This window comes from Silurus meridionalis, chromosome 4 (assembly GCF_014805685.1).
Source record: "Silurus meridionalis isolate SWU-2019-XX chromosome 4, ASM1480568v1, whole genome shotgun sequence".
NCBI classification, from domain to species: domain Eukaryota; kingdom Metazoa; phylum Chordata; class Actinopteri; order Siluriformes; family Siluridae; genus Silurus; species Silurus meridionalis.
Window position 1 is genome coordinate 40853009 of NC_060887.1, and position 25789 is coordinate 40878797.

At 42.0% G+C, this 25789-nt stretch overlaps 2 protein-coding genes across 7 annotated transcripts in view; both read left to right on the forward strand.

Moving 5' to 3' along the window:
* The window catches only part of LOC124385132 (NLR family CARD domain-containing protein 3-like), a 987530-nt gene that overhangs the window by 607401 nt on the left and 354340 nt on the right, over positions 1-25789 (forward strand). The window lies entirely within an intron of this gene.
* LOC124385160 (pentraxin fusion protein-like) lies at positions 11411-24404 on the forward strand. Of its 5 annotated transcripts, none has more exons than XM_046848318.1 (4): positions 13891-14042; positions 22371-22627; positions 22704-22795; positions 23559-24404. In XM_046848318.1, the coding sequence occupies exons 3-4, from the start codon at positions 22738-22740 to the stop codon at positions 24170-24172; spliced, it is 672 nt and encodes a 223-aa protein (XP_046704274.1). In that variant the 5' UTR covers positions 13891-14042; positions 22371-22627; positions 22704-22737; the 3' UTR covers positions 24173-24404. The 5 variants fall into 5 exon arrangements, with proteins under 5 accessions (XP_046704278.1, XP_046704279.1, XP_046704277.1 ...); XM_046848320.1 differs by having other exon boundaries at positions 22707-22795; XM_046848322.1 differs by lacking the exons at positions 13891-14042; positions 22371-22627; positions 22704-22795 and adding exons at positions 11411-11665; positions 11744-11835.

Here is a 25789-nt window from a genome sequence, read left to right on the forward strand (position 1 = left end):
CTGCACTCCCGAGTCAGTGCAGCAGACCGCCAACACCAACTACAGTCCAATCCATCCTCAAAGCACCCGTTCTACTCCGGAATTACATGGAACCACCCAAGGTGTTGATGAGATACCGTCCCAAGCTGCACAGAAGTGTGAAGATCCACGGAGGAGAGGGGCAGGAACAGTGGTCACTGGAGCCTCAGGAGCATGTTTAACTCGACCGAGAGAGAGAGAGAGAGAGAGAGAGAGAGAGGGTGACGGGAAGAGAAGGATATGGATTATTAAGTGTCCCTATTGGTGTATGAAAGTTAATGTCACTGTGCAGTTTGGACTCCGGCAAGACTCGCTATGGCAGCATAACTAAAAGGGAGAACCAGAAGGTAACACAGACATGAGGGATCTCTGGGATTAGAGACGACCCACCACACCACCGTCAACAAACCCGAGTGAACGTGTGAATGTGAGGGGACGACAGCATACAAATATACCAGTTCACCAAACACTCTATATCCATGTTCCCTCCAGATCTGAGCCTTTACCTAAAAAAAACCTAATGATAAAAGGCTTGACTAAATAAATAAGTTTTCAACCTCGACTTGAACACTGAGACTGTGTCTGAGTCCCGAACACTGGTTGGAAGGCTGTTCCATAACTGTGGGGCTTTATAAGAGAAAGATCTGCCCCCTGCTGTAGTCTTCATTATTTGAGGAACCAACAGATAGCCAGCACCTTTTGATCTAAGTAGGCGTGGAGGATCATACTGGTACAGAAGTTCACTCAGATACTGCGGTGCGAGACCGTTAAGTGCTTTATCGTCAGTAGTAATATTTTATAATCAATGCGAGATTTGATTGGGAGCCAGTGTAGACTGATTAAAACAGGGGTGATGTGGTCGTATTTCCTAGATCTAGTGAGGACTCTTGCTGCTGCATTCTGAACTAACTGAAGCTTATTTATGCACTTACTCCAACACCCAGACAGTAAAGCGTTACAGTAGTCTAATCTAGAAGTAACAAAAGCATGAACTAGTTTTTCTGCATCCTGTAACGACATCATATTTCTAATTTTAGCAATATTTCTAAGGTGAAAGAAGGCGATCCTGGTTATATTATTCACGTGAGACTCAAAGGAAAGACTCGGGTCAATAATCACACCAAGGTCTTTGACAGCCTTACATGCTGAAACAGAAACACCATCTAGAGATGCTACGTAATCGGAAAGTTTACTTCTAGCTGCATGTGGTCCTAGTAAAAGTACTTCCGTTTTATCTGAGTTGAGCAGAAGAAAGTTATTAAGCATCGACTGTCTAATGTCCTTTACACACTTCTCAACATTGTTAAGCTGATCTCTCTCATCTGGCTTTGCTGAAATATACAGCTGTGTGTCATCAGCATAGCAATGGAAGCGAATCCCATGTTTATGAATGATTTCACCAAGAGGCAGCATATATAAAGAGAAAAGCAGTGGGCCTAAGACAGATCCTTGAGGAACACCAAACTTTACCTCATGGAGTGTGGAGAACTCACCATTTACATCAACAAACTGATAGCGATCAGTCAAATAAGACCTGAGCCAAGAGAGAGCTGTTCCTTTATTCCTACAACATTCTCAAGTCTAGCAAGCAGTATAGTGTGATCAATGGTGTCAAAAGCTGCACTAAGGTCGAGCAAAACAAGTAAGGAGACAAAACCCTGATCAGAGGCCAATAACAGGTCATTTACCACCTTAACTAGCGCCGTCTCTGTGCTATGATGAGGCCGAAATCCTGACTGATACATTTCAAAATGTTATTCATAAGTAGGTGTGAGCATAACTGCTGTGCTACAACCTTTTCTAAAATTTTGGATATAAAGGGGAGATTTGATATCGGTCTGTAGTTGGACAACTGACATGGGTCAAGGTCAGGTTTCTTAATAAGGGGGTGGATAACTGCCAGTTTGAAGGATTTAGGTACATAACCAGTGCTAATGGAAGAGTTTATTATTTTTAAAATAGGTAAAATTACCTCTGGAGCTATCTGTTTAAAGAAACTTGTAGGCAAGGGATCGAGAATGCAGGTTGATGATTTTGATGAGGAGATTAATGAAATTAAGTCATTCTCATCAATCAGTGTTCGGGACTCAGTCACAGTTTTGGTGTTCAAGTCGAGATTGAAAACGTATGTATTTAGTGAAGTCTTAAGTCAGTAGGTGTTTGTGAGGTAAAGGAGCAGATCGAGGGATCATGGATATCAAGTGTATGGTGAACTGGGATATTTGATATTTGTCCCCTCACTTTCACACGTTCACTCAGGTTTGTTGACGGTGGTGTGGTGGGTCGTCTCTTATGCCAGAAATCCCTCATGTCTGTGTTACCTTCTGGTTCTCCCTTTTAGTTCTGCTGCCATAGCGAGTCTTGCCAGAGTCCCCAACTATACAGTGTTCTTAACTTTCATACAACAATAAGGACACATAATAATCCATATCCTTCTCTTCCTGTCACCCCTCTTCTGTCTTTCTCTCTCTCTCTCTCTCTCTCTCTCTCTCTCTCTCTCTCTCTCACTTTCTCCAGTTAAACATGCCCCTGAGGTTCCAGTGACCACTGTTCCTGCCCCTCTCCCCTCCGTGGATCTTTCCACTTCGTCCAGGCCTGCCTCTGGATAGTGTCCTCTTCAACTGGAGGTGACTCTGTGCAGCTGGGCATGGTTTCTCATCAACGCCTTGGGTGGTTCCATGAAATTCCGGAGTAACAACGGGCGCTTTAAGAATGGATTTGGACTGTAGTTAATTTCAACAGTCTGCTACACTGACTCAGGACTACAGTTTGCTTCTGATCACCATCACTGCACCTCAACATTGTTTATCTGTAATAAATGGACATTTGGTGCAACCCAGATGAAAATGGGGAACCTCCTGAGTCTGGTTCCTATCAAGTTTTCTTCCTTATGCCATCCCGGAGAGTTTTTTTTTTGCTACAGTTGCCACCGGCTTGCTCATCAGGGACAAACTTACACTTATAGAGAACATATAAATTTTTTTCATGACATTATCTTTTTAAAGCTGATTTGAAACAATGTTTATTGTTAAAAGTGCAATACAAATAAGCATGAATTGAATTGAATGAACATCTTCTGGATAACCGTCAAGTCAGCAGTCTTCACCCATGATTGTGGAGCCTGAACCAGACTAAGACACTATTTAAAGGCTCAGGAAACCTTTGCAGGTGTTTGGATTTAACAAGCTGATTAGAGTGTGACACCACGAGTCTCCAATATTCAATCCAATATAATTTTGGGTTTTCATTACTGTGGGCCAAAATCATCAAAATTAAAATAAATAAAACACTTGAAATATATCAGTCTGTCAGGGTATGGACCACAAATCGGATGCGGAAGTAACTATATCATAGTTTATTGATTGAGACAGCACACAAACAGAAGTCAGAGAGGTTACGAACCGCGATTCTGGTATAGTCCGTAATGCCGGTATAATCCGTTACGGAGGGATAATCCATGGAACGTGTAGAATCCACGTAACATGTATAATCCACAGCGGGTATAATCCACAAGGCGAGTGTAATCCACATAAAGGGGATCGAAACTGGATCCAGTGGGGAATGCTGGCAGTCAGGAACCAGGTCAACTACCTTAGTCATCAAGTAGGTCCGACACGAGTGAGATCGGAATGGCTTATATACGGAGCTTATATAGGGAAATCTAAATAAGGGACAGGTGTCTGTAGTAAATGCCAGGAGCAGCAGAACGAGGCAGCGCGACAGCCACCGAGGGGGGCGTGGCAGGTGGATCCCTGACATTAACCCCCCCCCAGGGGTGGCACCTGATGCCCCAAATCCACCTACACCAGGCAGGCCAGGGCACTCCAAGGAGGGCCTCGCCATCTGTTCAGGGCTAAAGGAGGAGCCCTGGAATGCATTGCCAACTCATCCGCATCGACGTTGCTTTCAGAGGAGTCTGGGACCATGACATCACTTTCAGCAGGTCTGTGAAGCGCAACGGTGCCTTGGTGGAAACTCTAAGACTAGACAGTGTTTCTGGAGTGGTGTTGAAGTGCGACGGCCTCCTGGGAGGAATTTGGGACTGTGACGTCGTCTTCCGAGAGACCTTGGGGAGCGATGGTGCTGGACCGCGACATTGTCTTGATAGGAGCTGAGGAGCGAGGTGTCACCTTCAGAGAGACATAGAACTGTGAAGTCACCTTCAGAGGGAACCTTCCCATGGAGAGGCTTTGCAGCACAACGTCGCCCTCGGGGTAACTTGGAAGCGCAATGTGCCAGTGGAGAGTCCTTGAACCGCGACGTTGCCTTCGGAGGAACGTCCCTTTTGCGGCCCTGGAACGGAGCGGAGCACTCGGGGGAACAGTGGAGCAGAGCGGAGTGCTTGGCAGGACACTTAAGCGGAGCGGCACCCTCGGCGGGAGACTGGAGCGGAGCAGCACCCTCGGCAGAACACTGAAGCGGAGTGCAACGCTCGGCAGAACATTGAAGAGGATCGGCACTCTGGAGCGGAGAGACTCTCAGAACTAAGGGGGCTGTAGTGGAGGTCCGCCGTAACCATTCCAAACATTACCGTGATTTGCCCGGTGAAACTGGCATAAGAGCTAAGATTGTCCCAATTGGCACTCCACATCATGCTGGCACATGAGAGAGCCTTCCCAGCCAGTAGCGAGGTGAGGAACACAAGTTGGTTCGTTCAGTGGGGAATTGGGATGATCGTACCTCCATAAATCTGCTGACGCTCCACAGGAAGCCGCTCCATTCGGCCGGGTTGCAGAAGAAGCGAGCCGGGAATGCCCTCGGGCTCTCAGAGGTGAGCGCCACTGCCGCGCATACATGAGCCAGATCTGGCAAGCATGATCTGCAAGTAGCAGCAGCGGGCTTCCGGGTAGAATCCAAAGCGGAATCGGGGTACCGATCCATCGCGGTAGAGTGATTTCTCATCTTTTTATCATTGGACCTTCTGTCAGGGTACGGACCATGAGTCGGATGCGGAAGTAACTCTATCATAGTTTATTGATTGAGACAGCAGAGAGGTTATGAACCGCAATGCTGATCCGTGATGCCAGTATAATCTGTTACGGAGGGATAATCCATGGAACGGGTATAATCCATGGAACGGGTAGAATCCACGGAACATGGATAATCCACAGCGGGTATTATCCACAACGCGAGTGTACGCGATAGTAATCCACAGAAAGGGGATCGGAGCTGGAAATGCTGGCAGTCAGGAACCAGATCAACTACCTTCATTGAGTAGGTCCGACACGAGTGAGATCGGAACGGGAGCTTATAAATCTAAATTCAATTCAATTCAATTAATTCAATTCATTTTTATTTGTATAGCGCTTTTAACAATGAACATTGTCTCAAAGCAGCTTTACACAGATAATGTGGTGATTAAAAGTAAATATGTTCTTTGTAAGTAAGTTTGTCCCTGATGAGCAACTGTGGCAAGGAAAAACTCCCCAAAATGGCATAAAGAAGAAACCTTGAGAGGAACCAGATTCAAGAGGGAACCCATCCTCATCTGGGTTGCATTTGAAGCAGATATACCATGTTGCGGGGTACAGTGTTGATGATCAGAAGCGAACTGTATTCCTGAGTCAGTGTAGGAGACTGTTGACATTAACTACAGTCCAATCCATCCTCAAAGCGCCCGTTCTTACTCCAGAATTTCATGGAACCACCCTAGGTGTTGATGAGAAACCGTCCCAAGCTGCACAGAGTGGCCTCCAGTCGAAAAAAACACTATCCAGGGGCAGGCCTGGACGAAGTGGGAAGATCCACGTAGGGGAGAGGGGCAGGAACAGTGGTCACTGGAACCTACAGAAGTTCACTCAGATACTGCGGTGCGAGACCGTTTAGAGCTTTATACATCAGTAGTAGTATTTTATAATCAGTGTGAGATGGAATTGGGAGCCAGTGTAGATGATTAAAACAGGGGTGATGTAGTTATATTTTCTAGATCTAGTGAGGACTCTTGCTGCTGCATTCTGAACTAACTGAAGCTTATTTCTGCACTTACTCGCACACCCAGACAGTAAAGCGTTACAGTAGTCTAATCCAGATGTTACAAAAGCATCTACTAGTTTTTCTGCATCCTGTAATGACATCATATTTCTAATTTTAGCAATATTTCTAAGGTGAAAGAAGGAGATCCTGGTGATATTATTCACATGAGCCTCAAAGGAAAGACTAGGGTCAATAATCACACCAAGGTCTTTGACTGCTGTACATGCTGAAACAGAAACACCGTCTTCTAGCTGCATGTGGTCCTAGTAAAAGTACTTCTGTCTTATCTGAGTTGAGCAGAAGAAAGTTATCAAAGTTATCATCATAAATGAGGGACAGGTGTCTGTAGTTAATGCCAGAGCCGCAGAATGAAGCAGCATGACAGCCACCAAGGAGGGCATGGCTGGTCAAGTCAAGTCAAGTTTATTTCTATTGCGCTTTTCACAACAGACATTGTCTCAAAGCAGCTTTACAGAAATCAACAGTGAAGGTGAATGGTGTGTTTTTATCCCTGATGAGCAGCCATGGCGACTGTGGCAAGGAAAAACTCCCTTAGATGTTATGAGGAAGAAACCTTGAGAGGAACCAGACTCAAAAGGGGAACCTCATCCTCATTTTCCTCATAATATACAAGTTTCACTTTTTGTATTGAATTACTAAAATATATCAACCTTTCAATGATATTCTAATTTATTGGGATGCAAATGTAAATATATATATATATATATATATTATATATATGAATATTGAACATGAATGTGAAATATTAGGCAGAATTTACAGTAATGTATATATAGATACACAAATAAAACAGTGCAGATGTATGTAAGGCACAATATGTGTAGAGAATTGGGAATATAAAAAATACAATATGTAATATGTACATTGTATGTATAATTGTACAGAAGTTATACACAGTGTTTATACAGAGATCTAACAGTCTAGTGTAGAGTTTAGTAGGGTGATGGTGATGGTGATGGTGGATGGAAAAGCTATCTCCGAACCTGCTGGTTCTGGTGTGTATGTTCCAGTATCTCCTTCTGGATGGAAGGAGATTAAACAGTTTGCGACTGGGATGTGAAGAGTCCTTGATGATGTGGCGGGTAGTTGTAGTGGCAGGTAGTTGGGTGCCAGTGATGCGTTGGGCGATTTTGACCACCCTTTGCAGGAGTTTACGCTTACACACAGTGGAGCCCATACAGTGATAAAGTTGGTCAGGATGCCCTTAATGATGCAGAGGTAAAAACTGGTTAGAATCCCTAGGGACAGATAAGCTTTTCTTAAGACTCCTCAAGAAGTACAGGTGTTGTTGTGCCTTTCATAACCAGAGCTTTCAACTGGGACCTTAAAACCTCTATGGATAATCCCTGATAACACGACTGAAAAAATGTGTATCGCTTTAAAAACCAACAATAATATTTTAAACACAATACTATACTTAACTGCCAACCAATGGAGAGAGACGGCACCAGAGTGAAGAGTTTCCTTCTTTCAGTTCCAGTCAAAAACCAACACTGAAACTATATTAGAATTCATCCAGGAGATCATTTTCATGGAAGAAAGGGGAAAATGTATTCAAAACTACCATCTTTTTCACTTTAGACAAAAGTGTCTGTAACCTCAAGGCTGCGTTTATTAATTAAAGAAGAAACCACACAACAAACAAACCAAATATTTCACTAAATATTTTCACTACAAATGTACTTCCCTAAAAGCTGAGCTTTCTTCCTTTCTTTGATTCAAAGTCATCGATTACATAATCGTCACATTTTGTGACGCAGTGGACCTCAGGTATGATGTGATTAGTTTCAGGTTAGCAAAGCTCCTCTGATTCAGCTACCATCGCTGAACATTAAGACATGTTCTCAGAGCAGACCACAAATTTGCATACATTTCTGAGAGCTTCATTACATGTATAAATATCAGCAGCTCAAGCAGGGTCATGGTCTTCAGTTCCTGTGCAAACTTTCTGCCATCTGAGTCCGAGTGTCCTTTATAGTGCCTCACATTTTTCTACATAAAACTCCTTGGCTAATTGAAGCCATAAGATATATCCTCATTATTTATATATATATATATATATATATATATATATATATATATAGTACAGACCAAAAATTTGGACAAACCTTCTCATTCAAAGAGTTTTCTTTATTTTCATGACTATGAAAATTGTAGAATTACTGAAGGCATCAAAACTATGAATTAACACATGTGGAATTATATATGGAATTATATACATAACAAAAAAGTGTGAAACAACTGAAAAATGTCATATTCTAGGTTCTTCAAAGTAGCCACCTTTTGCTTTGATTACTGCTTTGCACACTCTTGGCATTCTCTTGATGAGCTTCAAGAGGTAGTCACCTGAAATGGTCTTCCAACAGTCTTGAAGGAGTTCCCCGAGAGATGTTTGGCACTTGTTGGCCCTTTTGCCTTCACTCTGCGGTCCAGCTCACCCCTAAACCATCTCGATTGGGTTCAGGTCCGGTGACTGTGGAGGCCAGGTCATCTGGCGCAGCACCCCATCACTCTCCTTCTTGGTCAAATAGCCCTTGATGCCTTCAGTGTGACTCTACAATTTTCATAGTCATGAAAATAAAGAAAACTCTTTGAATGAGAAGGTGTGTCCAAACTTTTGGTCTGTACTGTATATATATATATATATATATATATATATATATATATATATATATATATATAATTTCTTCTAAGCAAGCCTTTTAAGCTGTACTGGAGATTCTCCCTCACTGAACTCAGTTCAGGACCTTTTAAATGCAATCACAAAACAGCTTTATGATGTCACCTCAATTAAAAGTAACCAAACTTAACTACAATCAAATTGGACTAGTTAGGTTGTAATTGTTTTGTTGCATCTACACCGTCGCCACTGACACACACACACACACACACATCAGTAAGTAGTTAGCGTGGCCTAGTACTGATAGATTGTGCACATGTTGTGGTCCAGTCCAGAGAGTGTTAATCAAACTGGCAGGCAGTGAATTTAGTAACCTGAATGCATGTGGGGAAAAAGCGCTAGTTTTGCACTGAAAGATTTGTCTGCCCCTCCGGCTTCCTCACACCCGCTGAGTAAGCAATTTACTTCTTCTTTCTGAAAAAGGGAAATGCACGCGATAGAAAATATACTTCCTCCTTTGTGGAGCTTTGTGGTTGTGGAGGTTCTCGACAGACACTGGCATTCTTCAGGGCAAATCCTTTTAAGCTGGGGGATGGGGATCTTCGGTGGAAGCCACCTTAGTGTCTCTCAAGAGATGTTCAATAGGGTTCAGGTCAGGACTCGGTCTGGGCCACTCTAGAACATCCACAGAGTCGGCTCTAATACACTCCAGTGTTACCTTGGCTGTGTGTTTAGAGTCATTGTCATGTAGGAAGGTGAACCTTCAGTCCAGACTGAGGTGCTGAGTGCTGTGGAACAGGTTTGTTTAGGAAATGTTCTTTGCTCCATTTAATTTTCCCTCAACCCTGACCAGTCTCCCACTCCCTTCTGCAGAATATCACCCCAAAGCATGATGATACCACACCATGCCTCACTGTGATTTTGGGTAGGTGATTATCTGTACCTGATGTTCTCCAGACATAACATCATATATATCTTCTGATAAGCTCATGCTTTGGTGTAGTTTGTTATGTGGTTTCTTCTTTAATTAATAAACCCAGTATTGAGGTTACAGAGTTGAACAATTTCCCGCCCATTCCTAAACTACCACTTTTGTCTAAAATGATAAAGAAGATAAAAAATATACTTCATCCTTTCTGGAGCTTTGTGGTTGTGAAGGTCATAGACAAATACTGGTACCGCTTATCTAAAGAACAAGCATGAAGCCAAGGCCAGCAAAAGCCAAACTGAAATGGACATGGAACTGTTCTGCTATAACGATAAGCATGAGATAAACATCAAAAGGAGTGAGTCTGTTAATGCTCAGAATGTTGGTGGGTCAAACCCCAAGAATGACAAGCTGCCACTGTTGAGCTTCTGGAAGTTTAAGCAAGGTCCTTACACCTCTCTGCTTCAGGTCTGCTGTATTATAGCTGTCCATGTTTTCTTCAAATTCAACCTAACATTAGTGAATATACTGTGCATTCAGACTCTTTTTTTCAATGTTCTTATGTCACAGTCCGATACGGCAAACATCTACACTCAGTTGCCAATAATTATACAGAATTCTACAAATTGCTGGAAATCTTGTAAAAAAAAATAAATCATATGAAATAAATCATAAATATTCAGATACTTTTCTCTGTACTTAGTTGAAGCTGCTTTGGCAGCAGTTCCAGTCTCAAATCTTTTTGGGTTTGACACAACGAGCTTTACACACGTGGACTAGTCAAGTCAAGTCAAGTTTATTTGTATTGCGCTTTTCACAACAGACATTGTCTCAAAGCAGCTTTACAGAAATCAACAGTGAAGGTGAATGGTGTGTGTTTATCCCTGATGAGCAGCCGTGGCGACTGTTGCAAGGAAAAACTCCCTTAGATGTTATGAGGAAGAAACCTTGAGAGGAACCAGACTCAGAAGGGGAACCCATCCTCATTTGGGTGACATCAAGAGTTTGATCATAAATCTTTTAACAATACAGAACACTGGAGAGTGAGAACTAACATGAGCACTGGAGTATAAGATTATAAGTGATGTTCTTTCTGCAGTCTTATACAGTCTATATGGTTAGTAGCTCCTAGTTTCATAAGCTCAGCATTTGTGATCATCACAGATCCAGCATCAGCTTCTCCATGCAAGAGCCTTTAAACACTCCAGGAGGTCCAACGTCAAAACTCCACACATGTAGTGGGATCCAATTGGCACTGGTACGTCCCTAGATGGTAAATCTCAAGCTGGGGCAGGTTGGCTGGGGATCTGTCGCAATCTGTCGCTTAATTTAAGCTCATAAGATTGACCTTGGTCTGTTGACCTTGGCCGCCATTCAGGTCTTAATAATCACACCAAAGGCTCTTTGTACTGGTCAAACTGTTAACTTATGGATGCCTGGGTGGCTTCCCTGTATCCAAAACTGGAGTCATTAAAAATTCTGGTGTTGTATTGTTGACAGATTTTCTAAGCATTTCCTTCAGGGTTTGATGTTCAGCCATGACTTGACAGTTTGGTGGTTCTTTGTCAAAATCAACATGTGTGAAAGAACTACTATGGTAGTTGGCAGCACAGAAAGATGATCCATCCCTAAAAACATCATTTATAAAACAGTAGCAGATGCTTTTTTCAGCAGTTTTTTTTCTCCGAAAAAGCGATTGACTGAACAAATGATTGCATGTTGGAATGTCAGCTGGAATTTCAAGCAAAAAAAGTAAAAAAGACAATCAACCCACAAAATCAACCTGACAAGAATTCATACATCACTCGTCTTTATGTCCCTGACATTTTCACCTTTATACCTGCAGGTAGCTCTGGTCAACCTTCTCAACTCAAGTGCTGCCTGCTCTGTTTTGCTCCTAAAATCATTCCTATGGTAAACTCTACCCTGACCAAGAAGGACTATGACTATTTCATCATAGTGACATTTTTTGTTCTCTGAGACTGGTTTGGAGATGCCCAACCCCTCCCACATGTGTCATTATAAACCCACTGAGCTGTAGACCTGCGAGTCATTCTGAGATTTTCTCTTTTGTTGGTGTTACTGGAGAAGTATTAAAAAAAAAAGTAAGTGTTCATATGTTTTGACATTTAACAGACAATCATTAACACGTGTGTTCTGTACTAAAATGTGAATATCTTTAGTAGCAGTCGTGTTGTTATTAACCACTGCGGTAAGATGAAGATGGCAACACTGGTCCTGTTGCTTCTCCTGCCGTTGGTCTCAGCCACAGGCCGTAAGTTTCTTTCTCTTTTTGTAAAATTCATCCAGAGACCTTTTTGTCTCTTTTAGTTTCAGTGTTGTGATTCTTTGCTCAATTCAGAGTAAATCCCTTTCTGATTCAGATTTGGACTGAGACACACCAGAGACACTGTGAAATCTCCGGTTTAAGAATTAAAATCTACAGTAAACCCAAAATCTGATTGTGTTCATTGTGGCTGATTTCTGGATAAAACCTGTGAGCTGAAAGGTACATTGGGTTTTAGATACACATATACTGTGTTTTCTTCTGCAACTAGGGAAGGTATTTTTGTTTCCGAGGAGTCCGACTCTGCCTACGTGCGCATCACTCCGAAGAATCCTCTGAATCTGCAGGCCTTCACTCTCTGCATGCGCATCGCCACCGAGCTGAAGGGCAGGCGAGAAATCATACTGTTTGCTTATCGCACTCAAGATCATGATGAGCTCAATGTATGGCGGGAGAAAGATGGACGACTCTCTCTTTACCTGAGGAGCAATAGTAATGCTGCCATGTTTAATCTACTGCCACTGTACGAGTTCCCCACTCACCTGTGCGTCACCTGGGAATCGTTCACCGGAGCCACCTCATTTTGGTTAAATGGACACCGCAGCATGGTGAAGATCTACAGACGTGGACATCGTGTTGATCCAAATGGAGCTGTCATTCTTGGGCAGGATCCTGACTCGTTACTGGGCAGCTTTGACAAGGGTCAGAGCTTCAAGGGTGAAATCTCAGACGTACACATGTGGGATAGTATTCTTAGCACTAGGCAGATTTGGGAGCTGTATAAAAATCTGAGTCAGGCTCAGGGGGGGAATGTGATCGACTGGAATTCTGACCAGTACCAAACCTTTAACAACGTAGTTGTGCTGTATAACATAAATAAGTAACAAAAGCCTGAATCTGGAAAGAGTTTTAACAGTTCAGTTTCTTAATTGTTCAAAATGTCTCACTTTTGATTTCCATGTCTAATTAAGTATGTGATAAAATAAAATTTGTGACAGCATATTAGCATAATCAGAGTTTATTTTAGTTTTGATCGTTCTTCTCTGTATGTTTTGTTGAAGGAGTTGTTTGAATAAATTTGGCAATATGTCTTGGGCTGGTTACTCTTGAATATTTTGAAAAGTTATTTGTTTTAGCAGAAGATTATTGAATAAAATCCACCAATTGAGCAATTTTCCAAAGCTGCTGCTGAGCCACCGATTGCAAAACAAAATTTCCAGTGGCATATTAGTGCCTAAGATGTTGGCCTTTAGCTCTAAATGTCCTGAGTTCAAATCCCAGCATCACAAAGCTACCCCTGGTGCACCTTGAGCAAGGCCCTTAACCTTGCTTGAATTGTGTCAAAGCTCTTGGGGGTCCCTCATAGAACTCTTGTACCTTTGGTATAACAGTCATAAACCAAACAATTATATCTTACCATCATTGTGAGGTAAAATAAATCAGGATCGATTCTGCGTCACAGAGCGACTTCCCTCAGAAAACAGCATGTGGTGATTTTTTCGGACAAAATTCTGATTTGGATAAGTTTATTATAAAATCAGGGCAAATAATGGACAGTTTCGCTTTGTGGCAGCAGCACGATCATTTGAATGCATCTAGTATCCTAGTTGTAATGAAAACTAGGGGACCCCCAAGTTAATTTTATTGCGGTTTATGGGGGTCACCTAATGCTTATGGGAGGTCTCCCCCTCAATTTGAACAATGCCCTTAACCCTCAACTGCTTTGTTAATATTAAAATACATTTTGACCCCTCCTTTATTTACCATTGGGTCTCCAACATGACTTCTTAAATGGATGGATATGCAAACGATGTATAAAGAGCAGAAAAGGGCGTGTCTTCACCCTCACATTAAATATATCAACTAATGATTTTTACACAATACACACACAAGTGTTTCCATACGTTGAAGTTCAGTCCATCCTACGATCTGAGAAAAGGAGGCGGAGCCTGAGAATCAGAACAAAAAGCAATCAGGGCTAACGGCATGCGGGTTCTAGAGCTTGTGTTTGTGTGTTTTTGGGGGTGGGGGAGCTGGGGGCAATACGAGGGATAAACATTGTGTAGCATACGCTTTGCTTTCAAACACACACAGACACACACACACTCCTGTGCTGTTAGCTTTGCATGGATAATGGTTCAATGTTTCAGTTTACTGCAAGTATTCGGACAGGAAGTGGAATTCTCCGGGCGCAGGTCAAAATAAGTCTTATTTTTTTCTAAAAATCTACACGTTTCTTTGTTTCCTCTGTTGTGGGTTTGATTTGTGTTGCAGTTCCTTCATGTGTGAAAGCGTACGAATGTTCATATACGTGTCATAACCTCATCCAAACCTCGATACGCCACTTCAGTGCTGTTTCCCACAACGTAACTCTGGAGATCCCGAGTTTTTTTTTTTTTTATGAAAACGAAACATTAAGGCCATAGCAAGGTTATGTATTAGAAATGAGTTATATGTGGGACTAGAGAACACAACACCACTGGAGTGAAGTTATACCTGTTCTATAAGAATTATAGTATAGGAACCACTACAGGTTTATTATAACGTGTATGGAAGGAGTCTCGAGAGTCTGGGTTTCCTTTAGTCAAGTCAAGTTTATTTCTATTGCGTTTTTTTCACAACAGACATTGTCTCAAAGCAGCTTAACAGAATTTAAGAGATACAGTGAATGGTGTGTATTTATCCCTGATGAGCACCATGGAGACTGTGGCAAGGAAACACTCCCTTACATGTTATGATGAAGAAACCTTGAGAGGAACCAGACTCAAAAGCAGAACCTCATCCTCATTTGGGTGACATCAAGAGTGTGATTATAGTCTTAAAACACTACAGAACACTGGAGAGTGAGAACTAACATGAGCACTGGAGTGTGTGATTATGACTGATGTTCTTTCTACAGTCTTATACAGTCATTATGGTTATAAAACTAGGAGCTACTGAGCAACTCATAAAATAGCTCAACATCTGAGATCATCACAGATCCAACACCAGCTTCTCCATGCCAGAGCCTTTAAACACTCCAGGATGTCCAATGTCAAAACTCCAAATGAAGTGGGATCAAAATGGCACTGGTACATCTCCAGATGGTTCAGGATGTTTGCGGCATCTACTTCTTTAGAGGTCCACATTCTTCATGAGGTGGGACGTGACTGGAGCTGGAGCAACATCAGGAAGCCTCGGGATGGGGAGAGAAAGAGAAGCAGTGGAGAGGAATTAGCGTAGCTGCTGTTCATGATATTAACAGCACAAGTTGATAATGTGCATGTGATCAGATGTTCTGGAGCACAAGGTTATGATGTGAGACGTATGTTATGTGTAGGCTTTGCTAAAAATATATGTTTTTAATCTGCATTTAAACTGGGAAAAAGTGTGTCTGAGCCCCGAACACTGTCAGGAAGACTATTCCAGAGTTTAGGAGCTAAATGTGAGAATGTTCTACCGCCTTTAGTGGACTTTGCTATTCTAGGAACTACTAGAAGTCCAGAGTTTTGAGATCTCAGGGAACGTGACGGATTGTAGCGTGTTAAAAGACTGGAGAGATACATGGAGACAAACCATTTAGTGTTTTGTAGGTAAGTAGCAGTAGTTTGTAGTGGATTTGAAACTTAACAGGAGGCCAGTGTAGGGATGAGAAGATTGTGTATGGTGATATTTTCTTGACCTTGTGAGAACTCTGATTGCTGCATTCTGAACTAACTGAAGCTTGTTTATTAATGATGCAGGACATCCACCTAGTAATGCATTACAATAGTCCAGTCTGGAGGTCATGAACGCATGGACGAGCTTCTCTGCATCAGATATAGACAACGTTTCTTATCTTAGAAACATTTCTAAGGTGAAAGAAGGCTGTTTTTGTAACATAGTTAATATGATTTTAAAAAGACACTTTGCTCTAAAATAACTCCCAGGTCTTTTACTGTTGAACTGATATTTACAGAACATCCGTCTAAATGCAGATTGAAATACGAAATGGTAACGATCAGACAGGTAGGATTTAAACCAGCTTAATGCCTGTCCCTGAATGCCGATGTAATTCTGTAAGCGATCTAGGAGTAGATCATGATCTATAGTGTCGAACGCAGCACTAAGATCTAGTAAAACTAACAGAGAGATGAAGCCTTGGTCTGAAGCTAAAAACAGGTCATTAGTGATTTTAACTAGAGCAGATTCTGTGCTATGATGGAGCCTGAAACCTGACTGAAACTCTTCAAAGATATTGTTCTCTTGTAAGATGGAACAGAACTGGGCAGCGACAATCTTTTCTAAAATCTTACACATAAATGGAAGATTTGAAATGGGTCTGTAATTCGATAGCGTGTTTGGATCTAAATGAGGTTTCTTAATAAGGGGCTTAATAACTGCTAACTTGAGGGGTTTAGGGACGTGACCTAACGATAGTGAGGAGTTAATAATATTGAGAAGAGGCTCACCAGCTGTATAGAACACTTCCTTCAGTAGTTTAGTTGGAATGGGATCTAACTGACATGTTGTTGATTCAGCTTTGATAATACCATCATACAGCTCTTCCTGTCCTGTTCATGTAAGACAGTGTAGATGTGGTGTTGTAGGCAGGATAATGTCAGGAGAAACTGTCAGAGGTTGGACCTCCACAATTGTTTTTCTAATGTTATCAATTTTTTGATTTGTAGTTAGTGTAGATATTGGCCTGAAGTTGGACAGCTAATGGGGTGAAGGTCAGGTTTCTTAATTAGAGAAAGATTTACAGGGCATCTGGAAAATATGTAATATGTACTTTGTATGTATAATTGTACAGAAGTTATATACAGTGTCTATACAGTGATCTAATGGTGTAGTTCAGTAGGGTGATGGTGGATGAAAAAAGCCGTCCCTGAACCTGCTGTTCCTGTATCTCCTTATTGATGGAAGGAGGTTAAACAGTTTATGACTGGAATGTATATAGTCCTGGATGATGTTGTGAGCTCTACACAGAGATCATCTCTAGGTTATGTATGTAAACCTGGTTCCCTGAGGGAATGAGACGCTGCTTCACAATGCTTTGGGAATGCTACCGCATTGTCCACTCTCTGAATAATGTGTGTAATCAGTCAAAATTGGAAGCGGGCTGTCACCAGCGGGATGACGTCACAACCAAGAAGTATAACACGCACATGGATTGAAGCCGGCACCAGCTTCTGTAAAGGAGAAGGAAGGGCTGCAGAGACACCAGCAGTGTGGCCTAGAGACGCAGTGTCTCGTTCCCTCAGAGAACTAGGGTTACATACCTTACACACTAGAGACAGTCCCTTTTAGGAACTTGAGCTGCATTGCAAAACTTTGTGAATAAATGTCCAATCACGCCAGATTAACCAGTCCCTGACTAGTGTGTATGAGCACAGCTAGGTCAAAGGACAGAGGGGAGTGGCACTGTGGTCCAGGTTGTAGAACCAGACAACCGTCAGCATGGTGGACCAGCCCGTAGCATTGCAAATGTCTTGGAGGGGTACTCCAGAGGACCAAGCCTTAGAGGCTGCCACACTCTAGGTCGAGTAAGCTCTGACCCCAAATGGACCGGGGAGACCAGAGGACTTATAAGAAGATGCAAAGGCATCAATGATCCACCTGCTCAGTGTATGCTTGTTAGGTCAGACTTCCTCCCGCGACCCGTCCTGTCGATGCAAATGTCTAGTGCTTGTACCGTGCATAGCTGGATCAGTTTCTCTTGGTCTGGGGCCTGAAACGGAGGAGGGTAGAATGCATGTGACCTCACGGGTTGTGGGATGACCGAGGGCACCTTTGGGATGTAACCTGTTCTAGGGTACCAAAAGGCACTGGCCAAACCTGGAGTAAACTCCAGAAAGGAGGGGGCCACAGAAAGGGTTTGCAGATTTCCAACTCTATTGAGAGAGAAAATGGCCAACAAGAGAGCAAATGGCCAACAAGAATGCTGTCTTGATAGAGAGGTGCCTTGGCCAGAGGTTTTAAGGGGGGCTCAGACAGAGCCTCCAACATGATGGCCAGGTCCCACCCAGGTACTATAGGTTGCACCGTGGGCCTCAGACTCCAGTTGCGGTGAAGTAAAACGCATCATGAGAGGGTCTCTAGCAGAGACTGCCCCGCTAAGGGTGTATAATACACCACAATGGCGGACGTGTAAAGTTTCAGTCTGAATGGGGCCAACTCTTTGGCAAACTTTACTTCGAGGAATTCCAGCACTGAACCAAATGGACAGTGGACTGGATTCACCTGGTGGTGCTCACACCACGAGCAGAACAGGCGCCATCTAACAGCATACGAATTCCTTGTGAAGGGAGCTCTGGAGTGGAGAATGGTCTCTACCACCTCAGGGGCTACAGCCACAGCCTCCACAACCAAGGTTTGCTCGGCCATTTCGGAGCCACCAGAAGGAGACGGACTCTGTCCTGGTAAACTCTCTCCAGAACTCCTGGAAGCATCACGATGGAGGGGAAGGCATACAGATGCAGCATCGGCCGCACCTGAGCCATAGTGTAAAGCCCCAGTGGGGCTGGAGGAGTAAGGCAAAACCAGAGGGGACAGTGTGATGTCTCTTGAGACGCAAACAGATCCACCTGGGCTTTACCGACTTTCTCCCAAATCTGCTCCACCACTTGTGGAGTGGCCATTCCCCAGATTTTAAACCCTAACTCGACAGGGTGTCTGCTGCTTTGTTCAAATGAATCAGAGATGTAATCTGCCTTAACTGAGAGGAGCTTTCCCTGGGCCTTCAGGAGGATCTGGTGTGCCAGCGTGTACAGGGTGTGCGAGTGCAGACCTCCTTGATTGTTGATGTAAGAAAACAACAAGGTGTTGTCCATACGGATAAGCACGTGGTGATTTCTGAGGTCTGTGAGAAAATGCTTGGTTGTACGTAGGTCATTGCCCTTTTCTGAGAACCCATGGGTCCTGAGCCACCAATGACGGGGTCTCATGCACAGAAGGCCAAGTGGGATTACACTGGATGCAGCTGCCATGAGCCCTAGAAGTTTATGGAACTGCTTGACAGTGAGAGACTGTCCTCTGACCTTCCTGATGGCCATAAGGATGGACACAATGTGGGCGAGGAAAAGCTGCGTGCACAAAGTAGTCGAATACCATATGACACAGAAATAGTTGGTTCTCTGTAAAGGAGAAGGCACACTCTTCCCACTGTTCAGCTGAAACCCAAAAGCCTTCATGTGATCAAGCTAATATCAACCAATGGTGATTCTAGTTGAGGATGCGGATGCCCTTAAGTCTCATGGAGACCAGAGCCTTTGCAGGGCTTTACATTCACACACAGTGGAGCCTCCGTATCATACAATGATAAAGTTGGTCAGGATGGCTTCAAAAAAGAGACAAAAAAATGTTTTTAACTGGGACCTAAAAACCTCTATGGATAATGGCTGATAACACAGGATTGACAAAATGTGTATCGCTTTAAAAACCAACAATAATATTTTAAACACAATCCTACCCACACCAGAGTGATGTGTTCCCTCCAGTCAAAAGCCAAGCTGCAGCGTCCTGCACAAGCTGCAAGCGAGATAGTTGCTGAACCACTAACAATTAATCATTTAAAACTTTTACCAGAGTGGTCTCTGTACTATGGCCAACACTGAAACCAGATTGGAATTCATCCAGGAGATCATTCTCATGCAAGAAAGGGGTAAATTGATTTAAAACTACCATCTCTATCACTTTGGACAAAAGTGGTAGTTTAGAAATGTCGCATTGGAAATTGTTCAACTCTGTAACCTCAAGGCTGCGTTTATTAATTAAAGAAGAAACCACACAACAAACAAACCAAATATTTCACTAAATATTTTCACTACAAATGTACTTCCCTAAAAGCTGAGCTTTCTTCCTTTCTTTGATTCAAAGTCATCGATTACATAATCATCACATTTTGTGACGCAGTGGACCTCAGGTATGATGTGATTAGTTTCAGGTTAGCAAAGCTCCTCTGATTCAGCTACCATCGCTGAAGATTAAGACATGTTCTCAGAGCAGACCACAAATTTGGATACATTTCTGAGAGCTTCATTACATGTATAAATATCAGCAGCTCAAGCAGGGTCATGGTCTTCAGTTCCTGTGCAAACTTTCTGCCATCTGAGTCCGAGTGTCCTTTATAGTTTATAGTCCTTTTAAGTGTCTCACATTGTTCTACATAAAACTCCATGGCCAATTGTAGCCATAAGATATATCCTCATTATTTTATATATATATATATATATATATATATATATATATATATATATATATATATATATATATATATAGAGAGAGAGAGAGAGAGAGAGAGAGAGAGAGAGAGATAGATAGATAGATAAATATATATATATCTATATCTATCTATGTGTGTGTGTGTGTGTGTGTGTGTGTGTGTGTGTGTGTGTGTGTGCGTATGTGTCTTTTAAACAAGCCTTTTAAGCTGTACTGGAGATTCTCCCTCACTGAACTCAGTTCAGGACCTTTTAAATGCAATCACAGAACAGCTTTATGATGTCACCTTAATTAAAATTAACCAAATCAGTAAGTGCTGTTTAACTACAATCTAAATAGACTAGTTAGGTTGTGATTGTTTTGTTGCATCTACACCGTCACCACTGACACACACACATTAGTAAGTAGCTAGTGTTTCCTATTACTGATAGATGGTGCAAATGTTATAGTCCAGTCCAGAGAGTGTTAATCAAACTGGCAGGCAGCAGTGCAAGTGAATTTAGTAACCTGAAGGCATGTTGGAAAAAGCACTAATTTTACACCGCAAAATTTGTCTGCCCCTCCGGCTTTCTCACTCCCGCTGAGTAAGCAATTTACTACTTCTTTCTGAAAAAGGGAAATGCACAAGATAAAAAAAATATACTTCCTTCCTCTTCATTGGAGCTTTGTGGTTGTGGAGGTTCGATACAGTTACTGGTACCTTTTATCTATAGAACCAGCATGAAGCCAATGCCAGCAAAAGCCAAACTGAAATGTACATGGATTAAAACCTAAACTGTTCTTCTATAATGATAAGCATGAGATAAACATCAAAAGGAGTGAGTCTGTTAATGCTCAGAAGGTTGGTGGGTCAAGCCCCAGGAATGACAAGCTGCCACTGTGTAGCTCCTGGAAGTTTAAGCAAGGTCCTTACACCTCTCTGCTTCAGGTCTGCTGTATTATAGCTGTCCATGTGTTCTTCAACTTCAACCTAATTTTAGTGAATATACTGTGCATTCAGACTCTTCACTTTTTTTCCAATGTTCTTATGTCACAGTCTGATACTGAAATCATCTCCACTCAGTCCCCAATAATGACACAGAATTTTACAAATTGCTGGAAATCTGGTAAAAAGTTCTGAAATAAAACAGATATTCAGATATTTTTCTCTGTACTTAGTTGAAGCTCCTTTGGCAGCAGTTCCAGTCTCGAGTCTTTTGGGGTTTGACAAAACTGGATTGGGGGATTTCTGACATTCTTCAGGGCAAATCTCAAGCTGGGGGGTGGGGATCATCACTTTTGTGTCTTTCAAGAGATGTTTAATAGGGAACAGGTCAGGACTCTGGCTGAGCCACTCTAGAACATTCACAGAGTCGACTCTAATCCACTCCAGTGTTACCTTGGCTGTGTGTTTAGGGTCATTGTCATGTAGGAAGCTGAACCTTCAGCCCAGACTGAGGTCTTGAGTGCTGTGGAACAGGTTTTATTATCTTGGCTCCATTTAACTTTGCAGTGATTATTTGTGCCTGATTTTCTAGAGACATAACATTTAGAATTGAGGACAAATATTTTCATCAGACCAGAGAATCTTGAGAGTCCAATCTAAGAGTTCTTCAGTGGGTGTCCATGGGTTTTGCACTAAGGAGAAGCTTCCGTCTAGCCGCTCTGCCATAAATCCCAAATTGGTGAAGGGCTGCATTAATGGTTTTCCTTATGGTTTTCTCCACTCTCCACAGAGCATCTCTGAGGATCACTCAGTGACCATCAGGTTTGTGATTCTTGAAGATTTACAGACATTTCTAGAATTCTGTTTTCACTTTGGCACTATAGGGAATTATTAAGTGATTTACTATCACTTTGCCTCCACAGCCTTTTCTTGTGCACCTTGGCCCCCTCTCAGGCCTTATGAAGCATATCAAGGGCTCTCCGTATTGTCTGGGTGGCTTCCCTGTATCCAAAACTGGAGTCATGAAAGCCATTGTTAAATTCTGGTGTTGTATTTTTGACAGATTTTCTAAGCATTTTCTTCAGGGTTTGATGTTCAGCCATGACTTGATGGTTTGGTGGTTCTTTGTCAAAATCAACATGTGTGAAAGAACTACTATGGTAGTTGGCAGCACAGAAAGATGATCCATCCCTAAAAACATTATTTATAAAGCAGTAGCAGATGCTTTTTTTTTTGCCATTTTCTTTTCCAAAAAAGCGATTGACTGAACAAATGGTTGCATGTTGGAATGTCAGCTGGAATTTCAAGCAAAAAAAGTAAAAAAAGACAATCAATCCACAAAATCAACCTGACAAGAACTCATTCATTTTGGCTCGTGTTTATGCCACCAACATTTTCACCTTTATACCTGCAGGTAGCTCTGGTCAACCTTCTCAACTCAAGTGCTGCCTGCTCTGTTTTGCTCCTAAAATCATTCCTATGGTAAACTCTACCCTGACCAAGAAGGACTATGACTATTTCATCATAGTGAAATTTTTTGTTCTCTGAGACTGGTTTGGAGATGCCCAACCCCTCCCACATGTGTCATTATAAACCCACTGAGCTGTAGACCTGCGAGTCATTCTGAGATTTTCTCTTTTGTTGGTGTTACTGGAGAAGTATTCAAATAAAGTAAGTGTTCATACGTTTTGACATTTAAAATAATCATTAACACGTGTGTTCTGTACTAAAATGTGAATATCTTTAGTAGCAGTCGTGTTGTTATTAACCACTGCGGTAAGATGAAGATGGCAACACTGGTCCTGTTGCTTCTCCTGCCGTTGGTCTCAGCCACAGGCCGTAAGTTTCTTTCTTTCTTTTTGTAAAATTCATCCAGAGACCTTTTTGTCTCTTTTAGTTTCAGTGTTGTGATTCTTTGCTCAATTCAGAGTAAATCCCTTTCTGATTCAGATTTTGACTGAGACACACCAGAGACACAGTTTAACTCTCCTGTATCTTTGAAATCTGAGGTTTAAGAATTAAAATCTACAGTACACCCAAGATTTTATATATATATATATATATATATATATATATATATATATATATATATATATAGAGAGAGAGAGAGAGAGAGAGAGAGAGAGAGAGAGAGAGAGAGAGAGATAGATAGATAGATAGATAGATAGATAGATAGATAGATAGAACTTTGTCTTTGAATAGTACAGGTACACAGCAACGAAATACAGTTTGGCATTTACCAGAAGTGCAAAAAGTAGCAATCGTGCAAAGAGTGCAGATAAATATGTAGTATATGTACACCATGTAATATATAGTGTTTGTGTGTGTGTAAACATATGTACTTTGAATTAATATAAAGGCTATAGCAGTGCAGAGATGTATGGACATTGTTGAGAAGAACAAGTAAATGGTTCTAAGTTAAATGGTAAAGGAACAACAAGTAGACGGTTATAAGGTTATAAAATTAAAAAATGTCATATGAAAAAGTTTTATATCAAAATCTGATTGTGTTCATTGTGGCTGATTTCTGGATAAAACCTGTGAGCTGAAAGGTACATGGGGTTTTAGATACACATATACTGTGTTTTTCTTCTGCAACTAGGAAAGGTATTTTTGTTTCCCGAGGAGTCCGACTCTGCCTACGTGCGCATCACTCCGAAGAAACCTCTGAATCTGCAGGCCTTCACTCTCTGCATGCGCATCGCCACCGAGCTGAAGGGCAGGCGAGAAATCATACTGTTTGCTTATCGCACCCAAGATCATGATGAGCTCAATGTATGGCGGGAGGAAGATGGACGACTCTCTCTTTACCTGAGGAGCAGTGGTGATGCTGCCATGTTTGATCTACTGCCACTGTACGAGTTCCCCACTCACCTGTGCGTCACCTGGCAATCGATCACCGGAGCCACCGCATTTTGGGTGAATGGACATCGCAGCATGGTGAAGATCTACAGACGTGGACATCGTGTTGATCCAAATGGAGCTGTCATTCTTGGGCAGGATCCTGACTCGTTTCTGGGCAGCTTTGACAAGGGTCAGAGCTTCAAGGGTGAAATCTCAGACGTACACATGTGGGATAGTGTTCTTAGCGCTAGTCAGATTTTGAAGCTGTATGAAAATCCGTGTGGGGCTCAGGGGGGAAATGTGATCGACTGGAATTCTGACCAGTACCAAACCATTAACAATGTAGTTGTGCTGACTAACATAGACGGCTAACAAAAGCCTAAAGCTTGATAGAGAGTCAACAGTACAGTTTCTCAACTGTTCAAAATGTCTCGCCTTTGTTTTCCATGTCTAATTAAGTATGTGATGACAGTTTGTGGAAGCATTTTAGCATCATTTGAGTTTCTTTTAGTTTTCTTTGTTTTTTTCTGTATGTTTATTGATGCATTATAAAAAATGTTTTGTTGGAGGATTTGTTTGAATAAAACTGGCCATATTTCTTGGACTGGTTACTCTTTAATTATATGAAAAGTTTTTCGTTTTAGCAGAAGATTAATGAATAAAATAAGCTTGAGCAATATTCCAAAGCTGCTGCTGAGCCACAGATTGCACCAAAATGTTGGCCTTTAGCTTTAAAGGCCCTGAGTTCAAATCCCAGCACCACAAAGCTACCCCTCTTGCACCTTTAACAAGGCCCTTAACTAGTGTTCGAATTGTGTATAAGCTTTTGGGGGTCCCCCTTAGGTCCCTTGTACCTTTGGTACAACAGTTGTAAATCAAAGAACAATTATATCTTACCATAATTGTGAGGTGAAAACAAGGATCTATTCTGCATCACGCAGCGACTTCCTCTAGAAAACAGCATGTGGTGCACTTAAGCATTTAGATTTAGATTTGTACCTTGTACCATCATAAACCAAAGAACTATTATATCTTACCATCATTGTAAGGTGAAAATGAGGATCCATTCATCGTCACGCAGCGACTTTTTCTTCTTCTTTCGGATTCTCCAATTAGGGCTCAGTGAAATCTAGGGGACCCCCAAGTGAATTTTTTTGGTGGTTTATGGGGGTCACCTAATGCTTATGGGAGGTCTCCCCCTCAATTTAAACAATGCCCTTAACCCTCAACTGCTTCTAAAAATACATCTTGACCCCTTTCTTCAATTACCATTCAGTGTCCAACATGTCTTATTAAATGGATGGATATGCAAATGATGTATAAAGAGCAAACAAAGGTGTGTCTTCACCCTCACATTAAATAGATCATGTACTGTATATTACATAAACCTGACTGTAATATTTACCAAATGTTCCATAAAACAGATCACGTGCTTTAAATGTTCAGGAGGAGGCCTGGGGTGCAGTCAGTGTTCACCTTCATTCCAAAGGTGTTCAGCATTGCTGAGATCAGAGCTCTATAGCAGGCCACTCAATATCTTCCTCTCCAAACCAAGTCAATCATATCTTCATGGAGCTTACTTTGTGCACATGGGCTGGAACAGGTTTGGGTTTCCAAGTTCAAGTAAATGCAAAATGTTATTATAACACATCCAAAGACATCCAATACAATTGTGTGCATTCAGCTTTGTGGTAACAGTTTGGAGAAGAACCACATATAGCTGGAAAGGTCAGGTATCCCAATATTTTTGTCCACATAGTGTATGTATACAATCACACAGAGCACTGAAACCAGATGAAGTGACATCACTGGGTGGGGTAAAGTAAAACACAAGCTCTTAAAGTTTTTAATGCAGACAAGTGGGAAAGTGTAAGGATCAGGTCTAGTCTAACCAAATGGTGATAGCTAGAGGACTGGGTCAGAATGTCTCCAGAACAGCAGGTCTTATGGGCTGTTCCTGGTATGCAGTGGTTAGTATAAGTCCTCCAG